This window comes from Typha angustifolia, chromosome 13 (genome assembly GCF_048772165.1).
Source record: "Typha angustifolia cultivar Huaian chromosome 13, ASM4877216v1, whole genome shotgun sequence".
Lineage (NCBI taxonomy): Eukaryota > Viridiplantae > Streptophyta > Magnoliopsida > Poales > Typhaceae > Typha > Typha angustifolia.
The window spans coordinates 16016908-16036522 of NC_133251.1; the positions used below are offsets into that span (position 1 = coordinate 16016908).

A 19615-nucleotide genomic window follows, 5' to 3' on the forward strand; every position below is an offset into this window, starting at 1 on the left:
AAAAGATTTTTGTCTCGAACCAAATAGAGAAAGTCAAAATAAGTGAGAGATATGGTTGATACTTTTTTCTCATTGTAATTATTATTAACATGTAAAGCTATGCTTATAAACACTGATACAGAACATTCTACACGTAAGGACAACGACCATTACTAGTGTCTTTCTGCATCTCACGATTATCTTCATTAACGTATATATGATAATGCCAAATCGACAGTTTCTGTAGAATGTTAGTAAAGTGTTTGTGGATAGATTATTTTTATTATTATTAATTACAAAGTATCAGAGAATATATATATATGGTTTAGAAAAGACCCTCCTATTCCAACCTAAGGGCACTTTTTTATAATTATCCCGCATGTCTTTAGCGCAGTACTTTTATGAGTTTATCCTTGGAAAGAAGAGCAGTGGCTTAACTTTATAAAGCTGCGTCATACTAATTTACATAAAAGATTGTACGCCTCACTACACAAGGATACAGGAAAGAGCCTTTAATATGAACAAAAAGATAAGCTAAAGTATTTCTTCTTTTCTGAAGCAGTAGACAAAAGCTCAACAGGAACAGAGCAGTCAACTTGTTCTTTAGCTTAGCTTTAACTTTCAGTCATAAGTCTAGTTTACAGTTGAACAACAACACATTGATGTGAGATCTCAAAGATTGGAATTTTGGGTTTTTAAGTAGGAGTAAAAATATATGATCAACCAGAGGAGCACAAAATTACAAGCTTCTTATTCTCCAAATAGAGGAGATGAATAGTGAGGCTGAAACTTATAAAGGGAAATTACACTGCTCTATGTTGATATATATAATCATGGCCTTGATGTAGGATGCCTATTTTCTTTTTGTGAAAAGAGGAAGTCACTTCTAACTTACATGCCACAGTGGTAATGAGATCTACAAAAGAACCAAGTAGTCTATACTATTCACACATTCTTCTTCTTGTAGACATAAGTTTGTGCAAAATACAAGAACAAGACCAGCTCCAGAGCACCAAGTCCTGCAAGAAGCCAGTAGAAGTAATCAAGATGGGCTCTGTTTAAGTTGTTGGAGAACCAACTATCTCCGCTCCTCCTGGTGGTTTTGTCAATCACTGAAATGAGGATGCTACTGATGAAGCTCCCTATGCCCAGGATGCTCAAGTACAAGGCGAGTCCCAGGCTCCTCATAGCATCGGGCACCTGATCATAGAAAAACTCCTGCAACCCAACTATCGTGAAGACATCTCCAATGCCTATCAGAACATACTGAGGAACCAACCACCACCAGCCCATTGGGATCGTCGCGGTCGGTTGGTCTACTAGTCCGAAATCCCTGGCAGTCTTGAGCCTCTTCATCTCCACCAAGGCTGCTATCACCATTGTGGTGAAGGAGATGACCATGCCAATGCCAATCCTTTGGAGCATGGAGATGCCGGTCGGCTTCTTTGAGAACTTTCGCACGGTGGGCACGATGATTTGATCGTAGATCGGGATGAAGGCGATGATGGACAGAGTGCCGAAGCTCTGCAGAGCGGCGGGTGGCAGTTCGAAGCTTGAGCCTATCCTTCGGTCCAGAGTTCTTCCCTGTTTGTTGAACAAGGTAGTGATCTGCGCGAAGACGACGCCGTATACTAAGCAAGTAAACCATATCGGAAGCAATTGGAGCACTCCCTTGGCTTCTTCGACGTGTCTAGCACTCTGTGCACATTCATCCTCCGTGATCGAATATCTACACAATGACAAAAGAGGAAAAGAGGTAAGATTGGGCTCGTAACGTAAAGATCCCATTTTCATAATTCGAGAACTCATACTTCCGGCTTTCTCTAGCTTCCTTAGATTGAAGAAGACTCTTCCACCGGCTCCTCATGGAGGACATCAACGTCTTGCCGATGCGAGCGAATGGGCTCTCCTCACCGGGGATGTAGAAGCGATACGTCTTCGTGCCACGCAAGAAAACCATGAAAGCCAAGAACATGACCATGCATGGGATTCCAAATCCGAGGCCCCAGCTGACGTTATCCTGGACGTAGCTTAGAGTCACGACCGCGGTGCTGATGCCTGCGGACATAGAGAAATACCACCAGTTGAAGAAGGAGCTCCGGTAGATGCATTCTTTGGGGTCGTTTGTATCGAACTGATCGGCTCCGAAAGCTGCGCCGCAAGGCTTGTCACCGCCCTGCGCGAAGGCTACGAGATAAAGCGAGATGTAGAAGAAGCCGATTTGGAAGGAGGAAGGGCGGCACGTCGTCGGATCGACTGAGCCGTCGCATGTGGGAGGGCGGAGAGATGGCAGCATGGAGGAGAGTGTCAGCATTCCGTAGCCCTGTGAACAGAATTAGTGGCTCTTATTGAAAAGAGTCAAGTTTGATTTAGATCATGCTCAAAATAAAATTTCCAAGACGAGCTTAAAATAGACCGCCTCTATCAAGCTAGATCTCAATTAGGCTCAATTTACATAAGTTGATATTAATTTGCAATTTAATTTTAATATATGTAGATCATCTATGATTCAATTTAAGCTTGAGTCAGGCCTGAATTGAAATAGACTTAAATCTAAGCATCAAGAGGCTTGAAATAGGCTTTGACATAAATCTACAGTTCAAGCTTAATATCTTTTGGTATGTTTGAAACTAATTTCAATCCCAGCTTACAGGAGTTTTGGCTCTGATTATAGACCTTTTTATTCTGGGTGCAGCCAAATGTCCGTCAATGTGGGGGAAAGAAAGAGTAAATGGAAGAAATAAGAGATTCTCATTTGGTGTGACCATGAGATCAAAGCATCGACAATGGTGGCATCATTCAAAGGGAGTGATAGAGATGTTGAAAGCGAGATCCCACCCACTCTCGCAGGCGAGCTGATGTGATCTCCAGTTGCTATCAATTACTAAATCCATAAGTATTAAAGTATCGAGCGAAAGGCTCGGGTGGATGACAGTAAGGTTAACGATTACAAGGGATCACCGTGGCCTAAGACTTGACCGCCCTCTAATTACAAGCAGTTATAAAATTGACTTTTGAGGCTAATTTTGCTGTGATCTGTGGATTCTCCACAGCCTTGACTGCATGTATTGGATCACTTTATTAATATGATATTTTTTGACATATACTTTAATACACCTTTAAAATTTATAATTTAACAGCTATAATAGATAGTTTTTATACCTGATATCAATTTTAATACAACATTACGTGAAAAAGATAGCATATAAATCAAGAAGATTAGATTAAATATGTCTAATTTTCTAATCATATATTTTTTTTTCTTTTTATTAAGATTTTTCTCTTAGATATGATTGTGATAGATATTAGTAGACATAGGAGATATCACTTATACAATTTTAATTTGATTTCTTTACTTTCATATGAGATAGATTTCAATTTAAATTTAATTTTCTATTTTTATCTGTTATCAAATTTTAGTTTAAATCAATCTTAAACTAACAAGAGACATAATAACAAAAAGACAACTTAATTAAACTTTCATCAAGTTAATTATAAAAAGATATAAATACCTTTATTTTGATATACATAATATGTCGATGCAAATAACTTGCTATCGCTAATTAATTTAAATTTACAGGGCCAGGTGCATGCATAACAGGATGGTTGAAGATAAGAAAGAAGAAGAAGAAGATGATAAGAAAAGTCGTACCTAACACATGGCTACTCTAATCCAAGACCGAAAGCAATCGGAACCTCCCATTTTATTAATCTGGAAGACTATTCTACCGTCGACCGACCTGGCTACGAAAGAACATCTCCCAATAGGGTGTCCCACGATAATGACACACGACAGCAGGTTTTCTCCCTGCTCACCATCTGATAGTTGATTGGTAAAAGATACAAACTAAAATTGTTGTATTCGGATAGCAATAGTAATATTTCAGCTTCAACGCACTGAGCTCTATATGCATTAAAATATCACACAGTTTGTCCCATTTTGGACACAATAATGCTCGTCCTTTAGACATAAATTTTACTTATTGTATATTTTTTCACCAAATTATATGAATGATGTCTCTCCTTTTCTTTTCTTTTTTCTTTCATAAATGTAATGCATGATATCTTTTTAGCACGTGTTTACATGCAACTTAATCTTTTAAAATTTTAGTTCAGAAATATCTAAGTGTTCATTAAACTTATATTCATGAACTATTGGCCTATTGCTCATTTTCAGAAGAAAATTGACTTTTTTTAATTATTTCATATCTTTCGCTCATACATCAGATAATAATTTTATGCTCAAAGTTTCTTTCAATAAAATGATCTAAATGTCTAAAATTAATTGCTAATAGAAAGAAAGAAAAAAAAAATTTCAATGTGAGGATTTCAAAGATATCTTGAAAATAATGAGAATAATTGACTAGATGTAGTTATCTGATATAAAAAGAGTGATCATTCAGCTAGCAGCCAAATGTTCGGCTGCAGCGAATTTCTGCAACTGGGGCAGCATAGGATCCGCTTGGAGGCTTCGTTACCTTGGTTAGCGTGACGGCGTATCATCTTGGCCGAATACAGCTCTCATTATCGAAAAGAAACAAAGTCGAGCAAAGGGAAAACGGAAAATGAGGATGGATTGGATAGAGGAGGAGAGAAACGAACCAGGATATAGAGGAGCGAGGCCAACCCGATGGTACGGTAACGCCCGAGATACGAATCGGCGAGGAAGGCACCGAGGAGAGGAAGCATCGATGCCGTCCCTGACCACGCGTTGACCGCCGCCGCCGCCGCGGCGTTCGACTCGCCGAGGGGGCCCGTGAGGTAGGTGATCAGGTTCGACGAGATGCCGTAGTATGAGAACCTCTCCGCGATCTCGAGCACTGGAATTAAATATATATATATATATATATATCACCGCAGGATCGAGATCGATCAGACGGGCGCCGAATCGACGAATAAGAAGGAAACTCGAATTGCGAGAAAGAGGGGTTGGGGAAATTTACGAACCGATGACGAACAGGGCGGCGGTCCATCCGCCGGAGTTGGATCTGGAGATCGCACGGCCGCGGTAGTCCACGACGCCAACCAACGGCTGCGATTGGGGCAGGAGGGGGTCCGCATCCATCTCCTCTCTTTCTCTCTCTCTCTCTCTTTTTTTCTTTCTTCTGTAAGAGCTCTCTTTACTCAGTCTTATCGATTTCGTTGTAACTTCGAGGTGAAAAACTACATTAGTTGTCGTAGCCGCACATAGTTTGTGATCTGCTGCAGCACTGGTTGCTGAGATTTGCAACTACGTTAGTTCTAACTTGCGTGTGAAGTGAGGATTGGAGAGCTCCAGCCTCCAGGTACGTTGTTTTATTGTCCACTTGTCCTTCAATTTTGAGCGTGTAAAATACTTAGGATCAAAATTTATCGTATCACCTAAGTTTTAACTATATTCATGATTAGTAAATAAATAGAATAATACTTATTTCTCTAAAACCATTACATTGTTACTTAATTGGTGATTATTTTGGAAATACTTTTCTCATGACTAATAAGTTACCATCCAATTATTGAAACAAAAAAAAAACTTTGGTTATAATATGGGTAAAACTCAAAACATATTTTTTGTTAAAAAAATCATGATTTGAGCCTAAAATTAATTGGGATTCATATATTATTAATAATGAATTAATAGTAAAATAAAAAGAACTTACATAATATTTTAATGTAGTATATTCATGTTTTTTTTTAAATCATGGAGAAAAAAGTTAATAAAGATTAGCTTTAAAGTAATTAAAAGAAGTGAATTTAATATAATATCAATTATTTTGGGAAATATCGCTAGTGTATTTAAGAACCTAAGTTTACATGGGCCCCGAGAGATACTTATATTTTGGGATAAAGAAATGTTTGTCCGTTTAACTCACATGCTAGAAAGATTTAAAAATCATTCTGCCTCGGCTCGCACATAGATTTAGTTTTTGTTTGGCCCTTTTTCTTTTCTTTTTCCTCTATCATCGAAACTTTGCACCAATGGAAGGGGCGGCCAATTGCTCGTGGGTGAAATCGAGAGAGTAAATCTCGATCAGTCCACGTTACCAATATTGGCTTAATAAGACTCACACTACTAGACACTTTTCAAGATATTGATACATGATAGATTGTAATAGTGGAGGGGCAAGTCTAGGGGTGTAAACGAGCCGAGCCTAAGCGAGCCGGCTCAGGCTCAGGCTCGGCTCGAAATTAGTTTCGAGCCTCACAATGTTGCTCAGGCTCGGCTCAGCTCAACCCGAGCCGAGCTCGAGCTGAGCCTAACCGAGCCCGAGCAAAGCTCGAGCTCGATTAGAGGATGAGGCGGTGGCGACGTGGACGGTTGCGACGTGGGCGGTGGCGACATGGACAGCGGCTTGTCGAAGGAGTCGGAGACGGATGGAAGAGGCCGACGACGGAGGAGGAGGAGGAGGAGGCCAACGACGAAGGAGGAGTTGGAGGAGGCCGATGGAGAGGAAGGTGTGGCGCCGTGGTGGTGGCTTGCCGTCGTTGCTGATGGAAACCGACGGGGAGGGAAGAGTGAAGGTGATCGGGTGAATGAGGGTGAGAGTGAAGGTGAGGGTGGGGGAATTGATGATGGGGAAGGCCATGTGATGAGAAAGGTGAAGTAATTAATGAGGGTGGGGTAAGTGAGGATGATGAATGTTAGGATAGTTATGGGTGAGAATGAGTTAGTGAGGGACACGTGGCAATATTTCCTTATGCCACGTGTCCTTAGTCATAGGGACTCAGGCTATCGAGCCTATCGAGCCGAGCCTGAGCGAGCCGGCTCCAGCTCAGGCTCGGCTCGATATTAATTTCGAGCCTATTATAATGGCTCGGGCTCGGCTCTGATCGAGCCGAGCCGGACTCGAGCTTCACCCGAGCCGAGCCCGAGCTGCTCGTCAAGCCTGACAGCCCTAGGCAATTCAGAAGTGGTACTAGTCTTGGAAGATTTCGATACTTACCTTCACACAAATTTCAAGTATTCTAAGATTCTTGTCTGAAGAAAAAATTACTTTAGAAACTCTTCTTTTTGGGAGGCTCCTATAAAGTCAGTCTAATGGTTCTTCGGTATGGAGCATTTTACACTCTCCGTAGAAATAGTAGACAATAGGGAGAATATTAATATTGTGAAGGATAACTGGCTTCTAAATTGTGATCTCCACAATATTAGTCTTTCTCTGAGGCTAATGACCTTTTTATTTGGGTAGATGTTGGTTGGAACGGTAATTAATATCCTTGGGTCAGCGATTTCCTAAGTCAGACGTTAAGATGATTAATACATCAGTGGACATTACAAAAGAACTATTATCTCTTGGCCTTAAGATTCATGTTGGTTTCACAGGTAGAGGGAACAACGGCCAAGCCCACATACTAGCTCAATTTGCCTTAGAAAAAAATAACTTTGCAAACTATGGTCTGGTTTAGAGCTAGACCTCCTGTACTTCTTAACTTCGTTGGAATGCGACTCAAGGACTTTTGATATATATATATATATATTCTTAAGATGATTTAAGATGGAACACTTAATTCAATAATTAATGACCAATTAATCTACGTCATAGTGACTCTTATTAACGATAAATGATAATAGCCCGCTTCTTCCGTTCCATCGGACGCAGCCCTATCCCCCTCAATGTCACCACTCGATTCCGGTCACTTTCCGGTGCCCTCCTTCCCCTTCCACCTCCTTCCCCTCCACCTCCAAGAATTCATCCTCTCCCTCCTCCCCATCTCCTCCCTCCTCCGCCTCCTCCCCATCTCTCGCTCCTTCCTCTCCCTCCTCCGATCCTCCACTTTCCTCTCCCTCCTCCACCACGACCACCATCACCGTGACGACCTCTTCTTCTTCCTCTTCACCGACCTCCTCTGCCCCTCCCCTTCCTTCGCAGCGGCATTCCACCCTTCCTCTTGCCGTTGGCTCCTTCTCCCCCTTCCCTCCTCCTTCTCCGACCCGCACGCCTCCTCCTCCTCCCTCGCCGTCGTCGACCACAAGCTCGCTGCCGGTACCCTAACACTAGCAGCGGCCCGCCTCCTCTCCAGATCCCCTCCCCTAGCACTCCCCCCCATGATCCCGATTCTCCACCCTTACGTCCTCGCCGTCATCGACGATGGCGTCGATCACTTCAAGGTCGTCGCCGTATCCACCGGCGACCGCGTGTACTCCCAGGTGTACGACTCGAGGCGAGGGCGTTGGGAGCTAACGGGGCAATTTGACGGGCGATTCGCCGTTCTTGGAAGCGCCAAGTTCTTGGACGGGTTGCTGTTTGTTCTTAGCTACGGGCCGGATCGCCTTTTATCGTTCAATCCGGGTAATGGAAGGTGGAAACTTGTCGATGTAGAGATGCCGGCGAAGATTGTTTCTTCGCATTTGTTGGTCTTTGAGAAGGAATTGTTCTTGGTTGGGGGATTGGAGGAGCTCGGTGAGATTGCAAAGATTGGAATTTGGCGGCTCAATTTGTCGGAGATGGAGTGGAGGGTTGTTTGCTTCATGCCGGATGAGTTTTTCGGGAAGTTTGGTCATTATAGTGGGCGGTTCTATCACTTTGAGGCAATTGGTGAGATGGGGATGATTTGCTTGTACAATGCTGATGATTCTCAGGTTTTGATATTTGATCTAATGGAGAGAAAGTGGTGGTGGCCGCCGCCCTGCCATCTAATCCCGGAGAATAGGAGAAGGAGGTGGTTCGGGCACGCTGTACTGCCTAGTATCAATCTATTGAAACCTTTCGATGGAGGCTGAGAGATTGATAAGAAAGTAGTCTGGTAATTTATCAATCCCTTGCAAGTTCTTTAACCATTCTTCAATAGTTCATATACTTTTTTTGTTTATGTAAACTTAGTCTAGGAATCCTCATTTAATTAAAGTGAGTTTTACTGAAATTTGATTACTACTACAAATTCCTTTGATGAGCTAAACACAGATGCAATATTTTTTTGTGCCAAAATCAAGTTCTGTGCTAGTCAATCATTGGGATCAAAGCCTTTTCCTACATCATGGGTAGTCTAGACATACTGGCTCCTGGCCTCCCAATATCCCTGTATAAGATTTAGTGATGCGACATAGAATTTTATGGCTCTGCTTTGTAGTGTAAGATGAGTTGGAACTAATCTATCTATCTATCTATCTATCTATCTTCGAGTTTTAAATGTCATTTATCTTTTCAATCTTGATAAGGTGGTAGAATTGTTTCAGCTCTTTCTCAAGTTGCCGTCTCAGTATATTTGCAAGCATGATCTACGACTAAGAGTAACATAAATACAAATCTATTACCTTTAAGTAATTCTTTAAGAGGGAATGATTTTTTGGAAAATTATAGCAGAGTTTTGTGCTACACATATACTAAATATGATGTCTTCATCAATTCACTAAATATATCTCCCAAAGGCCTTTGATAAGATATTCTGTTTAGAACTACTGGATTTCCAACTATAGTTAACCTGGAATACATGGAAGCATCCTATAATTAAGCCTCACAGAGAGTATTAAGTCTTGCGACCTTTCGGAGAGATGCATGGTTATTATCCTTTAGTTGTTCAAAGGCCTCAAGACTTATCTCATAGAAAACCTTGTGGATACAATAATTTGCTCAATGTGTGCATCAGCAATTAAATATTACTTCAGGTCATTACTTGAGCTTTAATTAATGGATGCTTGTTTGACTATATGGGATGTCACTTTACTTGAATCAATGATTTGACAAGTTTTCCATTTTCCTGGAGCTTATCATAATATATCATCGAGTGGAGGATATAAGATCTGCATTTTGACTAATGTCACAAGTCATTGCATCATTATTTTACCCAATTAAGTTCTAAGATGGATGGTCTCTGCTGATGTTTCTATCATGTTAGGCGGTGTACAAGTCTTTATTTTGTCTTGTTGACTCTGCTAACTTTTGAGTAGACAGGCAAGTAATTTTTGTTGATTCAGGTAAAATATTATGCAGATCTTATCCAACTAGTGGCTTCTTTGGTGTTCTATTCATTCTTACCTTTTGTGTTATGGTGGAATTATTTTCATCTTTCCGATAAATGCTGAGTTATGTATTTTCTTCAGTCCCCACAAGGAGAAGAACATGATATTGATACGAATCACATTTATAAATTTGACTGACTTCTGCTACATGGATATCAGGGGCTCAGCTCTTCACATTCTACTTCAACTCTAAATAGTTATCTGTGTCTTTGTGATAGGTGATTGCATGCAAAATTTAACTTGGAGCATGGATCAAGATATATTGAAGTCTCTCCAATAGAGATTCTTTGACAATAAAAAGGTGGAGGCTACCAAACTGTCCTGTTGAATGATATCATGATAAAGCTCTCAACTCGCAACAAATGGATATATCACCTAGAAGTTACAAGATGGGGAATGACATCTTGGGATGCTCTTTCTTCCATATGGAATGTACATCTGACATAGCGACATGCATGTTATATATGGCTGTCAAGAAGTATTTTTATTTCTTATGACAAATTATCTGCTATCTTGTATTATAACACCAGATGATTATTACAGCACATGAAATATTTGTTCACCAATCTTGTTGGGAGCGAATGGTTGATCTTCTAAGTAGTTTTGAAACTATTTGAGTAGTTATGAAACTATTTGCTTTAAATACCTTTATAAACATATTTTAAAAGGTGTGTGTCTCTCTCTCTCATTGCTGGGTCTGGCAAGATTCTGGCAGCATAAGAACTTAAAACTAACAACCACATGGTGGACAGGTTGCTGGGTGGCTTAAACAAGGGCACACATCATGCAGTGGCATAAAATTACCATGTTCTATGTAAGAGTTAATTGCTCTAATGATGCCATGCCATCCATGTGCTTACCATCCCGGCATTGGTCCACATTAACATTATCATAACCACAAGGTCTAATACTGTCATATATTTTTCTCTAATAACACAAGATGCATTCATTTTGAAGCATGCTAAAATTTATCAAAGTACAAATTTAGGTCCTATTTGTTGCACATTATCTTTGATTCTTTTCCAGCCAATTTGTTTTATTTATGAAAAATTGGAATTGATGCAAACATAATCCTGAATCAAAAGCAAGGAAAAACAGAAGGAGAGAGAGAGAGAGAAAGAGAGAGATAAAAAAGTTGGTCAACAAGTAAATTGGAATTTGGACGAGACTCTACCTTGTAACTTGTTACTTTTTCCCTTCATATAAAAATTGCTATCCCTTTCAGGAGTCTTCCATTCTTTTTCCTTTGTGAGACCATCGTCTCACACAAAGTTCCATCTTTTTCTTCTCTCTCTCTCTCTCTCTCTCTCTCTCTCTCTGCACGCACACACACCCATCCATCCTCTCATTTCTCCCTCTCCTCTGGCCACCTACCTCTACGGACAGACGGATTGCACCCACAGAGAAAGGTCAGAGTTATCTCTCCCCCTTTAATTCGAGCCAAAGAAATAACTCAAGATGCGATTTTTATGCACATATGTCTTAGAGATTTGATGTGATTTTGATACCGGAGGCAGTACTTAACTATTCCTCGCTTTGAATCCGTTGGGATTTTAGAGGTGGTTTGGTTCGATCTAGTTTAGTTGGTTAAAATTGATTCTTTTCATGGCTTTAATAATATCGGATTGGATTCTTGCGATATTGCGGTGGATCATGTGAGGGTAATCGATGAGATCTTCTTCTAGGAATCGCTAGGTAACTTCTGGACGTCTTTTCTTAAAGCTCTGATCTTTTTTGAAGATAAAATTAGGTTTTGGCAAGTTGAATAGGAAGGTCTTTAAGTTAGGGAATAGTTCTGAATATTATGTCTTATTTGAGTATTTGAGGCATCGATACTATAAATTCGTTAAAAACACGTAACTTGTCAATTTGTTTCTTTTGCTATTCAATCATATCCTTGTTCCTATCAAATGATGCTATCTTCATTTGATACTAGTTTTTCTTCTATAAACTGGCAGTTTGGCACAATATGACGATACCCATCTAGGAATATGATAATCTACGTTAACAAAGAAAAGCCACTAATCCTAACTATATTGTTCGGTTTCTTCCATTTAGCTCTAGTTAATGTAAGGTTCTTTATTAATGCTCTACGTTAACAAAGAAAAGCCACTAATCCCTAATGCCAGTTTCTGGTTTTTCTCTCCCTTACTAGGAACCGTCTTTATCTAGGAAGAGATACGCTGCCCATAGTTTTGATGACTCTAGCAGTTGCACTATACTTTGTGATCTGAAATTGGGTCCTTTTGTCTCTTTTTGCTCTCCTTGAGTGTAGCTTGACTTAGCAAGCTCCTATATAAAAGTGCCTCATTTTATGTTAGAGAGCTACACATACTCAAACAAGAACGCTTAATGATGTTTTTCTGCCTGCTAATAAAACTTGTTTGTACACACTATTCGCATAATGTTTGGTGAAGAAGTGACAATTTGAATGTGCTCTGCTACTAGGAAATTTCTAAAGGAACCTTATTTTGTGGGTTCTTTGTTATCTTAGTTCTTGGTCTAATGTTGAATTTAGCTTGTGTAGCTTCTCCTTTTGTTCCTACATGTGTCCACACATTCTTTTGAACCGGCAAATTATTGCTAACTAGAATGTAAAACAATTTACCTACTTCCAGGATAGCTGAAATTGATTAAGTTTTATGTCAATCTTGTTGCCAAATTACTGATTACTTCTCAACCTTTTGAATGAGGTTTATCTTTAATTTTGATCGTGCCTCTACTGTATGCATGTCTCTCTGAGTGTTTGTATTATATGAAATATACATACATACATATAACCCAAGAAATTTAGGCCACAGACCGTACCTGAATTAGACTATAATGCCTTCTTCTGAGATGTGTCAGCCTGAACATTCTGGTCCTTGACATGTCCACGATAGAAGTGGACGGTTAGAAGCCTAGAAGAAGCTAATTTGAGTTTGTACGAGTAAATTCACCTTCATTATGCATTTGTCTTGTTGATTGTTAGATTATCTCAAAACTAATTTTGTGCTATTGAATATGTATTTGATTTGCGCTTATGCTGATGCTGGAATCTTCTAAAAACATAAGTTCGAACTTGGGTGAAATTTATGCTCTTTCAAATCGATGCAATTCTTTCAGAAGTTATTTTTCCTTTTCTTAGCATGCCTCTTAAGTCTTAACATACTCCAGAGATATGTTTAAAGTTAATTTGCTTTAGGTGGGGCTTTGATATAAGTTTTTCTGATTTCTTTGGTAAAGAATTAGAGTGTATTTCTGTGCCTGAATGTGCAGATATTTCTGTGCTGTATGCTGGGTTAGGACTTAAGTCTATAATTTGATCTCTTTTATATATCAGATGTAAATGATAACTTGTTTTCTTATAGTCAAAATTGGACTATGCTACTTGTGATCAGTTGTGTGGCAATTTGCTCATTTGGAAGTATAATTGACTGCTAACGTTTCTTATGCGAATTGCAGTTTCTTGCCAGTGTAATAGTACATCAATCATGAGTTTAGCATGCCTTGTATGTCATGGCATGGAGAGCCCATCACATTCCTTTCGAAGCTATTCTGTCTCAAGTTCAGAGGGCGAGGGGCGGTGTGCTGCAGTTGTCTCCTGCTTGACACAGAAGGTAGGAATTCCCATCGGGACTTCTAACAGCAATGGGACATCTAAGGTGACTCCTTTTCCTGTTATGGGAGCTGGTCAAGGTATAGGAGGAGCTCCGCGACTCCAAAGGAGTCATGCTGTCACAAGGGACCTCGTTAGGGACTGGAACTTTGACGAAGTTCTTCTAGGAAGATAGAAAATATTATTGGGTTATGCTCTTCTTTCCATGAGAGCTAGTATTATGATCTAATCCAGCATAAGAGAGTTCACCTCACTGCTTGTATGTTTTCCATTCTATTTGCACTGGCTATAACATGTACTCATGGGTAGCTATTGAGACATGAGCAATATATTGGAAGACAAATCAGAGCAGTTATATTTGTAGAGGTTGTGCATGGTGTATTATGCTGGATTTAAGTTGAGCAATGTTATTTATTCTTTTAATTTTATAGCAGATTACATTTTTCCTTTGCATTCAGAAGGCCTTAGAGATTAATGTTTGGAATGGTACATTTACAGTTTCATAACAAAGCAACAGCTCAACATGTCTTCACACATGCAATTTTATTGAGAAGAACAATATTCAAAAGGCCACAGATTAATTTCAAGAGGGCTTATCTTTAACGGTAAAGAACAACAACAGGAAGCCAAATGCTCCAGGTAAGTGATAGTTTATGATGATTATTAGACAGCAATAGGGGGCCTGAGCAAAATCAGAGCTTCCTTTATCTTCTCCGTTGCTGCTTTCAGTGTAGATAGAGATGCAGCATAGGAGAATCGAATGCATTTATCATCCCCAAATGCATCTCCTGGAACAAGTGCAACCTGTTTGATGCAAACCACAATAATGAATTAGAGTGTTTTCATGTTTTCCCAATTACAAATGATGAAAATTATGTCCCTGATCTTACTTGGGCCTTCTCCAAGAAATACCGGCAAAGGGATTCAGAGTCTTTAACAAGGCCAAATCCTTCGACTTCAGATCCGTAATAGGAGCTAAAATCCACAAATAAATAGAAGGCACCCTGCAATAACATCACATAAACTCTATCAACCTATAGAATTCTCAAATTCATTTAATTATTGTTCAGAAGTTAAATAAGTTTTACCTGAGGCTCTGCTATCTTCACTCCTGGTAGCTCCCTAAAGCTTTTAACTAAGAAATCTCGGCGCTCCTGAAATGCTTTTACCATAGATGAGACGGCTTCACCACCGGCATAACCCAAGTTTAAAGCTGCAAGCCCAGCTTTCTGAGAAATGCTACTAGCACCCGAAGTGTTCTGCAATAAAAACACGAGTTATTGGTACCCGCCACAAATTTAGAAATATAAATGAAAGAAATAAGATGAATACTCTTCTTTACAATGATTAAAGCCCTTTGCATATTAGGGCTACCAACTTGAGTTTCCCAGAAGAAACAAGACAGTACTTGCGTTAAATATTTGGGAGGGTAATACTTTTTGAACCGGAGGCAGCATCAGCCATCCAATCAACCAACACATTTGAGCCAAATAAAATTGTGACAACACCAACCTTATTGACAAATATCCACGTCCATCTACATATGAAAACTGCACTGCACTTTCCATTGTTCATTATTCCATTTTCTCCTATATTTCTTTTCTTTTCCTTTTCTTCTTTTTTTGTGCAGGAAGCAACCTTGCTATACAATTATCACAGGGAGAATTCCCAGTTCACCCATCCTGCAACCTTCTCTGTCTTGTTATGATATTTGGAAGAAGCCTGAATTCTCTACTAAAAGACCATCCAAAGTCCTTGATCTCATAAAACCCACTGGAGTTAAAAGCTTTCATGCCAGAATACAGTGGTAACTAAAATCCTACTGGTTAATCCACTGTTCCACTTCCACTTCTAAATATATCACCTGCATACGAACATTTCCAATAAACAGGAACATATATTTCATATCCAAAGACCTTTCTTAAGAAGAACTATTCATCAGAGCACTCCGCTTTCTTGCAGAGGGTATTCCTCTTTCCACCACTTAAACCACAAAACAAAAGGTGTCCAAGTAATCAATTTAACCATGTTCCAGTGGAATAGGGTCTTTTCCTCTACGCCCCTTGATCCTAGATATTTGGAAGGTGTTCCACCATGTCCCCAGTTGCAAGACATGGAAGGAAGAAACAGCTAGAGAGGACTTAACAAAAGAACTTGGCAATGGAATCTTCAAAATAGATAGCTGAGAGATATTTGTCTATGAATTAATGGAGTCTTTTGTCAATATTGAATATACAAATATCACCAAAAATATCGTTAAACTATTTCAATGAGAAGCTTTAATTGAAAACGTTCGATAACACAAGGAAATTAGCAAATATTTCTTGGTATCAACTGACAAGATCTGAAAATCAACAAATTAAGGAGTAAAGATGATAAAGAAAGACAATTTTACCTGGCTTTGGATCTTTCCACACGCTGCAACAAAATGTTTAGGGCAAGCAAGGTACCCAAGTCGCCAACCAGTCATTGCAAAAGCCTAGAAACATGCAAAGTTCAAATTCACATATTACATTTTACTAGGTAGAAATAGATAACACTTTAATTAAGATTCCAGAAAGCAAGATATCTATCGAAGGTTCAATTTTTAAGATTCAGTAATTTGCTACTTAATGTCTAAATAAGTGGCAGCATAAGCAAAAGAGTGGAAAAAATATGTATTACAATGCATTATCTGATGAATGTTCCCCAACATAGAGCTTAAAAGAAAAAAGGAATGCGTGCAACTAATCTGAATTAATCAGGAAATAAGACTTTTTAAACTGGTGTTCTTGTTTTTTTTCCATTGTGCACAACATTTCAAATGTTGAATATTAAACACCCTGCCACACATTCTCCTTTGATGCAGTTCTTTTTCTAGAGAAGGCAACAATTAAAATACTCAAAATTACCTTGGAAAATCCATTGACAGTCAAAGTTCTCTCCCACATTCCAGGTAAGGAAGCAAAGCTTGTGTGTTTTGCAGGAGGATAGATAATATGCTCATACATCTCATCAGACAATACCTGAAAAGAAAATAGTAGCAACAAACAGCTTAGATGATACCTAGCAGCATATATCATAATTCCCGCTTATTATGGTGCTGACAGATTCAGAAGATCATACCAGAAGTCTTGGATGTTTCCTAACTATATCAGCAATCTCTTCAAGCAACTCTTTCGGATAGACAGATCCAGTAGGATTTGATGGAGAACAGAGAATCAAAAGCCTTGATTTTTCATTAAGTTTTGAAGCGAATGTCTCGGGTCTTAAAAGAAAATTATCGGATATGCTTGTAGGAAGGATTACTGGTGTCCCACCAGACAACTTAGCCATCTCAGGATAGCTGACCCAATATGGTGCTGGAATCAGGACCTAAACAGAGAGCAGTAGTATCCTAAGTGTGACAGAAAATTCAAAAAAAAAAAAAGGGTAAAACTTAAGGAAGCAATAAACATAATAGGAGCATTAAACGTATTCAGATCGAAAAAGCATAAACTCCATAAATGCCAATGATAAGCAAAACTTTATTGAAGCTGAAGTTTAAATATATAATTTCTGTACAATTATCATATTTTGCACAACATGGTACAAGATCATGAACAAATTAGTAAGGACGCAAATAAAACTATCTAAAAAGTGAAAAAAAAATGATGATATGAAATCCCAATAAACTAGCAACAATGAAGAATTAGCAAATGTCCCATATCAATCTGATACCTACCAAATTGACAGAAACTAAAGGGAAAGAAACAGAAGCTTGAAACGACCATGGAAATAAGTATCAGTAAAAGAGAACAAATTCATGCTTTTCATAGAGGTGTTCCCGGAATAATATGCAATAACATTGATGACTTTACCTCATCACCTGGCGAACAAACGGCAAACACTGCTTGCATGATGCACTGCTTGGCTCCATTACTGACCAATATTTGATCTGGAGTATAAGACAAGCCATTCTCCTCTGCCATCGCGAGAGAATAAATTGCGCATTAATTTCTCCATACTCAACAATAACCACGCATCAACTAATAGCAAATCCTCTTACCCTCGAGCTTATGACAAATAGCTTTCCTCAACTCCAGTGTCCCGGCATTGGGAGTGTACCTCGTGTGACCTTCCCGAATAGCCCTAATCCCAGCCTAAAACAACCAAACTATCATAACCCATCAGGAAAGATCTAACCTTGATTAAGAATCTGACGCAGTTCAACGAGATTGACCTCGGCGATGGCAGCAGGAGTGTCGAAATCGGGCTCGCCCGCCGCGAGCCTAATGACTGGCACGCCGGCCTGGACGAGAGCGGTCGCCTGATCGGTGATGGCCATTGTCTTCGACGGCTTCACGGCGTTCACCCTCGGACAGATGGAGACATCAACAGGCAACATTGGATCCGAGGAAGAAGCCTCCGACCTCACCGTGGTCTTGATCGATACTGAGTATCTCCTCTTACCCCAAGATCTAGAACAAAATCCAATCTTTAGACCAAAAACCCCCAGAATCTCCAAAGAAAAGAAGAGAAAAGGAAGCAACTTAAAGAAGACGACCCAAGTAACTTCCACTTACTTGGAGAAAGAGATGGTTTTAGGTGCGATGGGATTGATAAGCGAGTTGATAGAAGAGTGTTTAGAGGGAAGAGGGGGAGAGGAGGAAGCGAGGGAGGAGAGAGAGGATTCCATGAGTTTGAGAGGTAGGTGGGAGGATTCGCAGAGAGCACGAGAGACCAAGGAACAAATTGCCCTCACTACTTATTCTTCCTGCTCCTCCTACCCACCAAACCTACCACTACCGGTTGTTGATTTGGAGAGGACGACGAGAAAGGAGGAGGAAGAGGAAGACTTACCAAATTGGATTCACCAACCCCCTCATTAAGAATTGGGGATTGTTGGAGAAGAGTTAGGAGGAAAGTTTTAGACTTGCTTGACCAAATTGAACTGGTTGACACTGTACAGAATCTAATTGGTTAATTTTAGAATTAAGCATCAAAAGTTACTTGATTAATTCTGTGGAAGATCCTCTATTGCCTTTTCCAATTTAGCTAATTCGATCGAATTTTAATTGATAATTTGATGTCAGATTTAGTTGTATTCTAAATGACTTTTTTAAATTTAAAAAAGAAAACTTTATTCCAAATTATTTTAACCAAAAAAAAGAAAAAGATCAATTTCCTGATACTGCCTATTAGGCTATTGGTTGGCCAGCCGCCAATGGAAGAAGGAAAGCTGAGATTGTCAAAAGGTGGCATAATTTCCTTGGTATTCAAACTTAAACAAAGTTATACCTAACTATCGACAACAATGTATGCGTTTTAATATTTTATTATCTTTGTCATATATTAGATAGAGAAGTAGGTGAAGTCCCACTACTTGCTGCTTAGATTCTTCACCCTGTCAGCATCATTCCAGTGGAATAGATCTTCTCAGCAGGGAGATACTGAATCTATCAAGTTTATGCTTGATATCATCTATGAGATAATTTATAATGGGAGATGGAGTAGATAACACTAGTATGATTATCAACAGAGAGAGGGAAAAAGAAATTCTCTGATGTTCAACAACTGCATATATAGTGAAGAAACAGTTCCTTTAGTTGATGATTGAAGACATAAGTTCCTCATAACAAATAGCACACTTATTCACTCCATGAGATACTTCTTGGACTTCCAACTTGCTTTTCTTATGATATTAAGAAGCATGTTAGTAAGGCCCAAATGAAAGCCCAACATGGAGAATATAAGGGGCCTCGTTAACAATAAGCATTTAGGAATAAAGTTCATTGTTCTGTCTACTCTTCAGTTCCTTCATTTAGGCTAACACTCTCTTTACAGTCCCTCAAGTGATCATAGAATGGAAGATGGCAGGACTCAGGATCCTATTATGCATTCTTGTGGAGGGCTGGATTAGTATCTCTCTCTTCTTCTATTTCTGCGAGCAAGTAGAAAATGTACTGATGATAACCTGAGTGTAATCTGAAGACTATCAGTTTGTAGAAGATTTAGGTTAATATGAAGACTATTGAGTTGTGGAACTAAGTATTTTATTGCGGTAGAAGAATATACATTAATTTCCTAATCTGAAACATGTTATAGTATTTTGGTGTTATTATTCTATATGTTCTTAAACA

The 19615-nt window shown here is 39.3% G+C and overlaps 4 protein-coding genes across 5 annotated transcripts; 2 read left to right on the top strand and 2 right to left on the bottom strand.

Moving 5' to 3' along the window:
• Nucleotides 1–709: 709 nt before the first annotated feature.
• Nucleotides 710–5286, bottom strand: LOC140772858 (protein NRT1/ PTR FAMILY 5.10-like). Its single transcript, XM_073115079.1, has 4 exons — nt 4927–5286; nt 4582–4799; nt 1791–2302; nt 710–1708 (listed from the first exon to the last, which is right to left on the bottom strand). The coding sequence occupies exons 1-4, from the start codon at nt 5042–5044 to the stop codon at nt 925–927; spliced, it is 1632 nt and encodes a 543-aa protein (XP_072971180.1). The 5' UTR covers nt 5045–5286; the 3' UTR covers nt 710–924.
• A 1404-nt stretch (nt 5287–6690) lies between these two features.
• On the top strand, nt 6691–10516 carry LOC140772859 (F-box/kelch-repeat protein At5g43190-like). The gene is made up of 2 exons (XM_073115080.1): nt 6691–8703; nt 10135–10516. The coding sequence occupies exon 1, from the start codon at nt 7574–7576 to the stop codon at nt 8678–8680; it is 1107 nt and encodes a 368-aa protein (XP_072971181.1). The 5' UTR covers nt 6691–7573; the 3' UTR covers nt 8681–8703; nt 10135–10516.
• A 652-nt stretch (nt 10517–11168) lies between these two features.
• On the top strand, nt 11169–13937 carry LOC140773406 (uncharacterized). The gene is made up of 2 exons (XM_073115938.1): nt 11169–11325; nt 13361–13937. The coding sequence occupies exon 2, from the start codon at nt 13390–13392 to the stop codon at nt 13687–13689; it is 300 nt and encodes a 99-aa protein (XP_072972039.1). The 5' UTR covers nt 11169–11325; nt 13361–13389; the 3' UTR covers nt 13690–13937.
• Nucleotides 13938–14012: 75 nt separating this feature from the next.
• LOC140773404 (bifunctional aspartate aminotransferase and glutamate/aspartate-prephenate aminotransferase) lies at nt 14013–18437 on the bottom strand. Of its 2 annotated transcripts, none has more exons than XM_073115937.1 (10): nt 18336–18437; nt 17716–17953; nt 17542–17635; nt 17354–17457; nt 16620–16868; nt 16406–16519; nt 15910–15993; nt 14603–14773; nt 14405–14518; nt 14013–14318 (listed from the first exon to the last, which is right to left on the bottom strand). In XM_073115937.1, exons 2-10 carry the CDS (start codon nt 17878–17880, stop codon nt 14178–14180), a joined length of 1236 nt encoding a protein of 411 aa, XP_072972038.1. In that variant the 5' UTR covers nt 17881–17953; nt 18336–18437; the 3' UTR covers nt 14013–14177. The 2 variants fall into 2 exon arrangements, with proteins under 2 accessions (XP_072972038.1, XP_072972037.1); XM_073115936.1 differs by lacking the exon at nt 18336–18437 and adding an exon at nt 18059–18325.
• Between the last annotated feature and the right edge of the window lie 1178 nt (nt 18438–19615).

Coding starts and splice junctions, on each gene's coding strand:
- LOC140772858 (XM_073115079.1), bottom strand. CDS start 5,044: ATGGATGCGGACCCCCTCCTGCCCCAATCGCAGCCGTTGGTTGGCGTC. Junction 4,800..4,926: donor CGCCGCCCTGTTCGTCATCG/GTTCGTAAATTT, acceptor ATTTAATTCCAG/TGCTCGAGATCGCGGAGAGG. Junction 2,303..4,581: donor CCTCGCTCCTCTATATCCTG/GTTCGTTTCTCT, acceptor TTCTGTTCACAG/GGCTACGGAATGCTGACACT.
- LOC140772859 (XM_073115080.1), top strand. CDS start 7,574: ATGTCACCACTCGATTCCGGTCACTTTCCGGTGCCCTCCTTCCCCTTC.
- LOC140773406 (XM_073115938.1), top strand. CDS start 13,390: ATGAGTTTAGCATGCCTTGTATGTCATGGCATGGAGAGCCCATCACAT.
- LOC140773404 (XM_073115936.1), bottom strand. CDS start 18,171: ATGGAATCCTCTCTCTCCTCCCTCGCTTCCTCCTCTCCCCCTCTTCCC. Junction 15,994..16,405: donor CTGTCAATGGATTTTCCAAG/GTAATTTTGAGT, acceptor GCATGTTTCTAG/GCTTTTGCAATGACTGGTTG. Junction 14,519..14,602: donor TGAAGATAGCAGAGCCTCAG/GTAAAACTTATT, acceptor ATGTTATTGCAG/GGTGCCTTCTATTTATTTGT.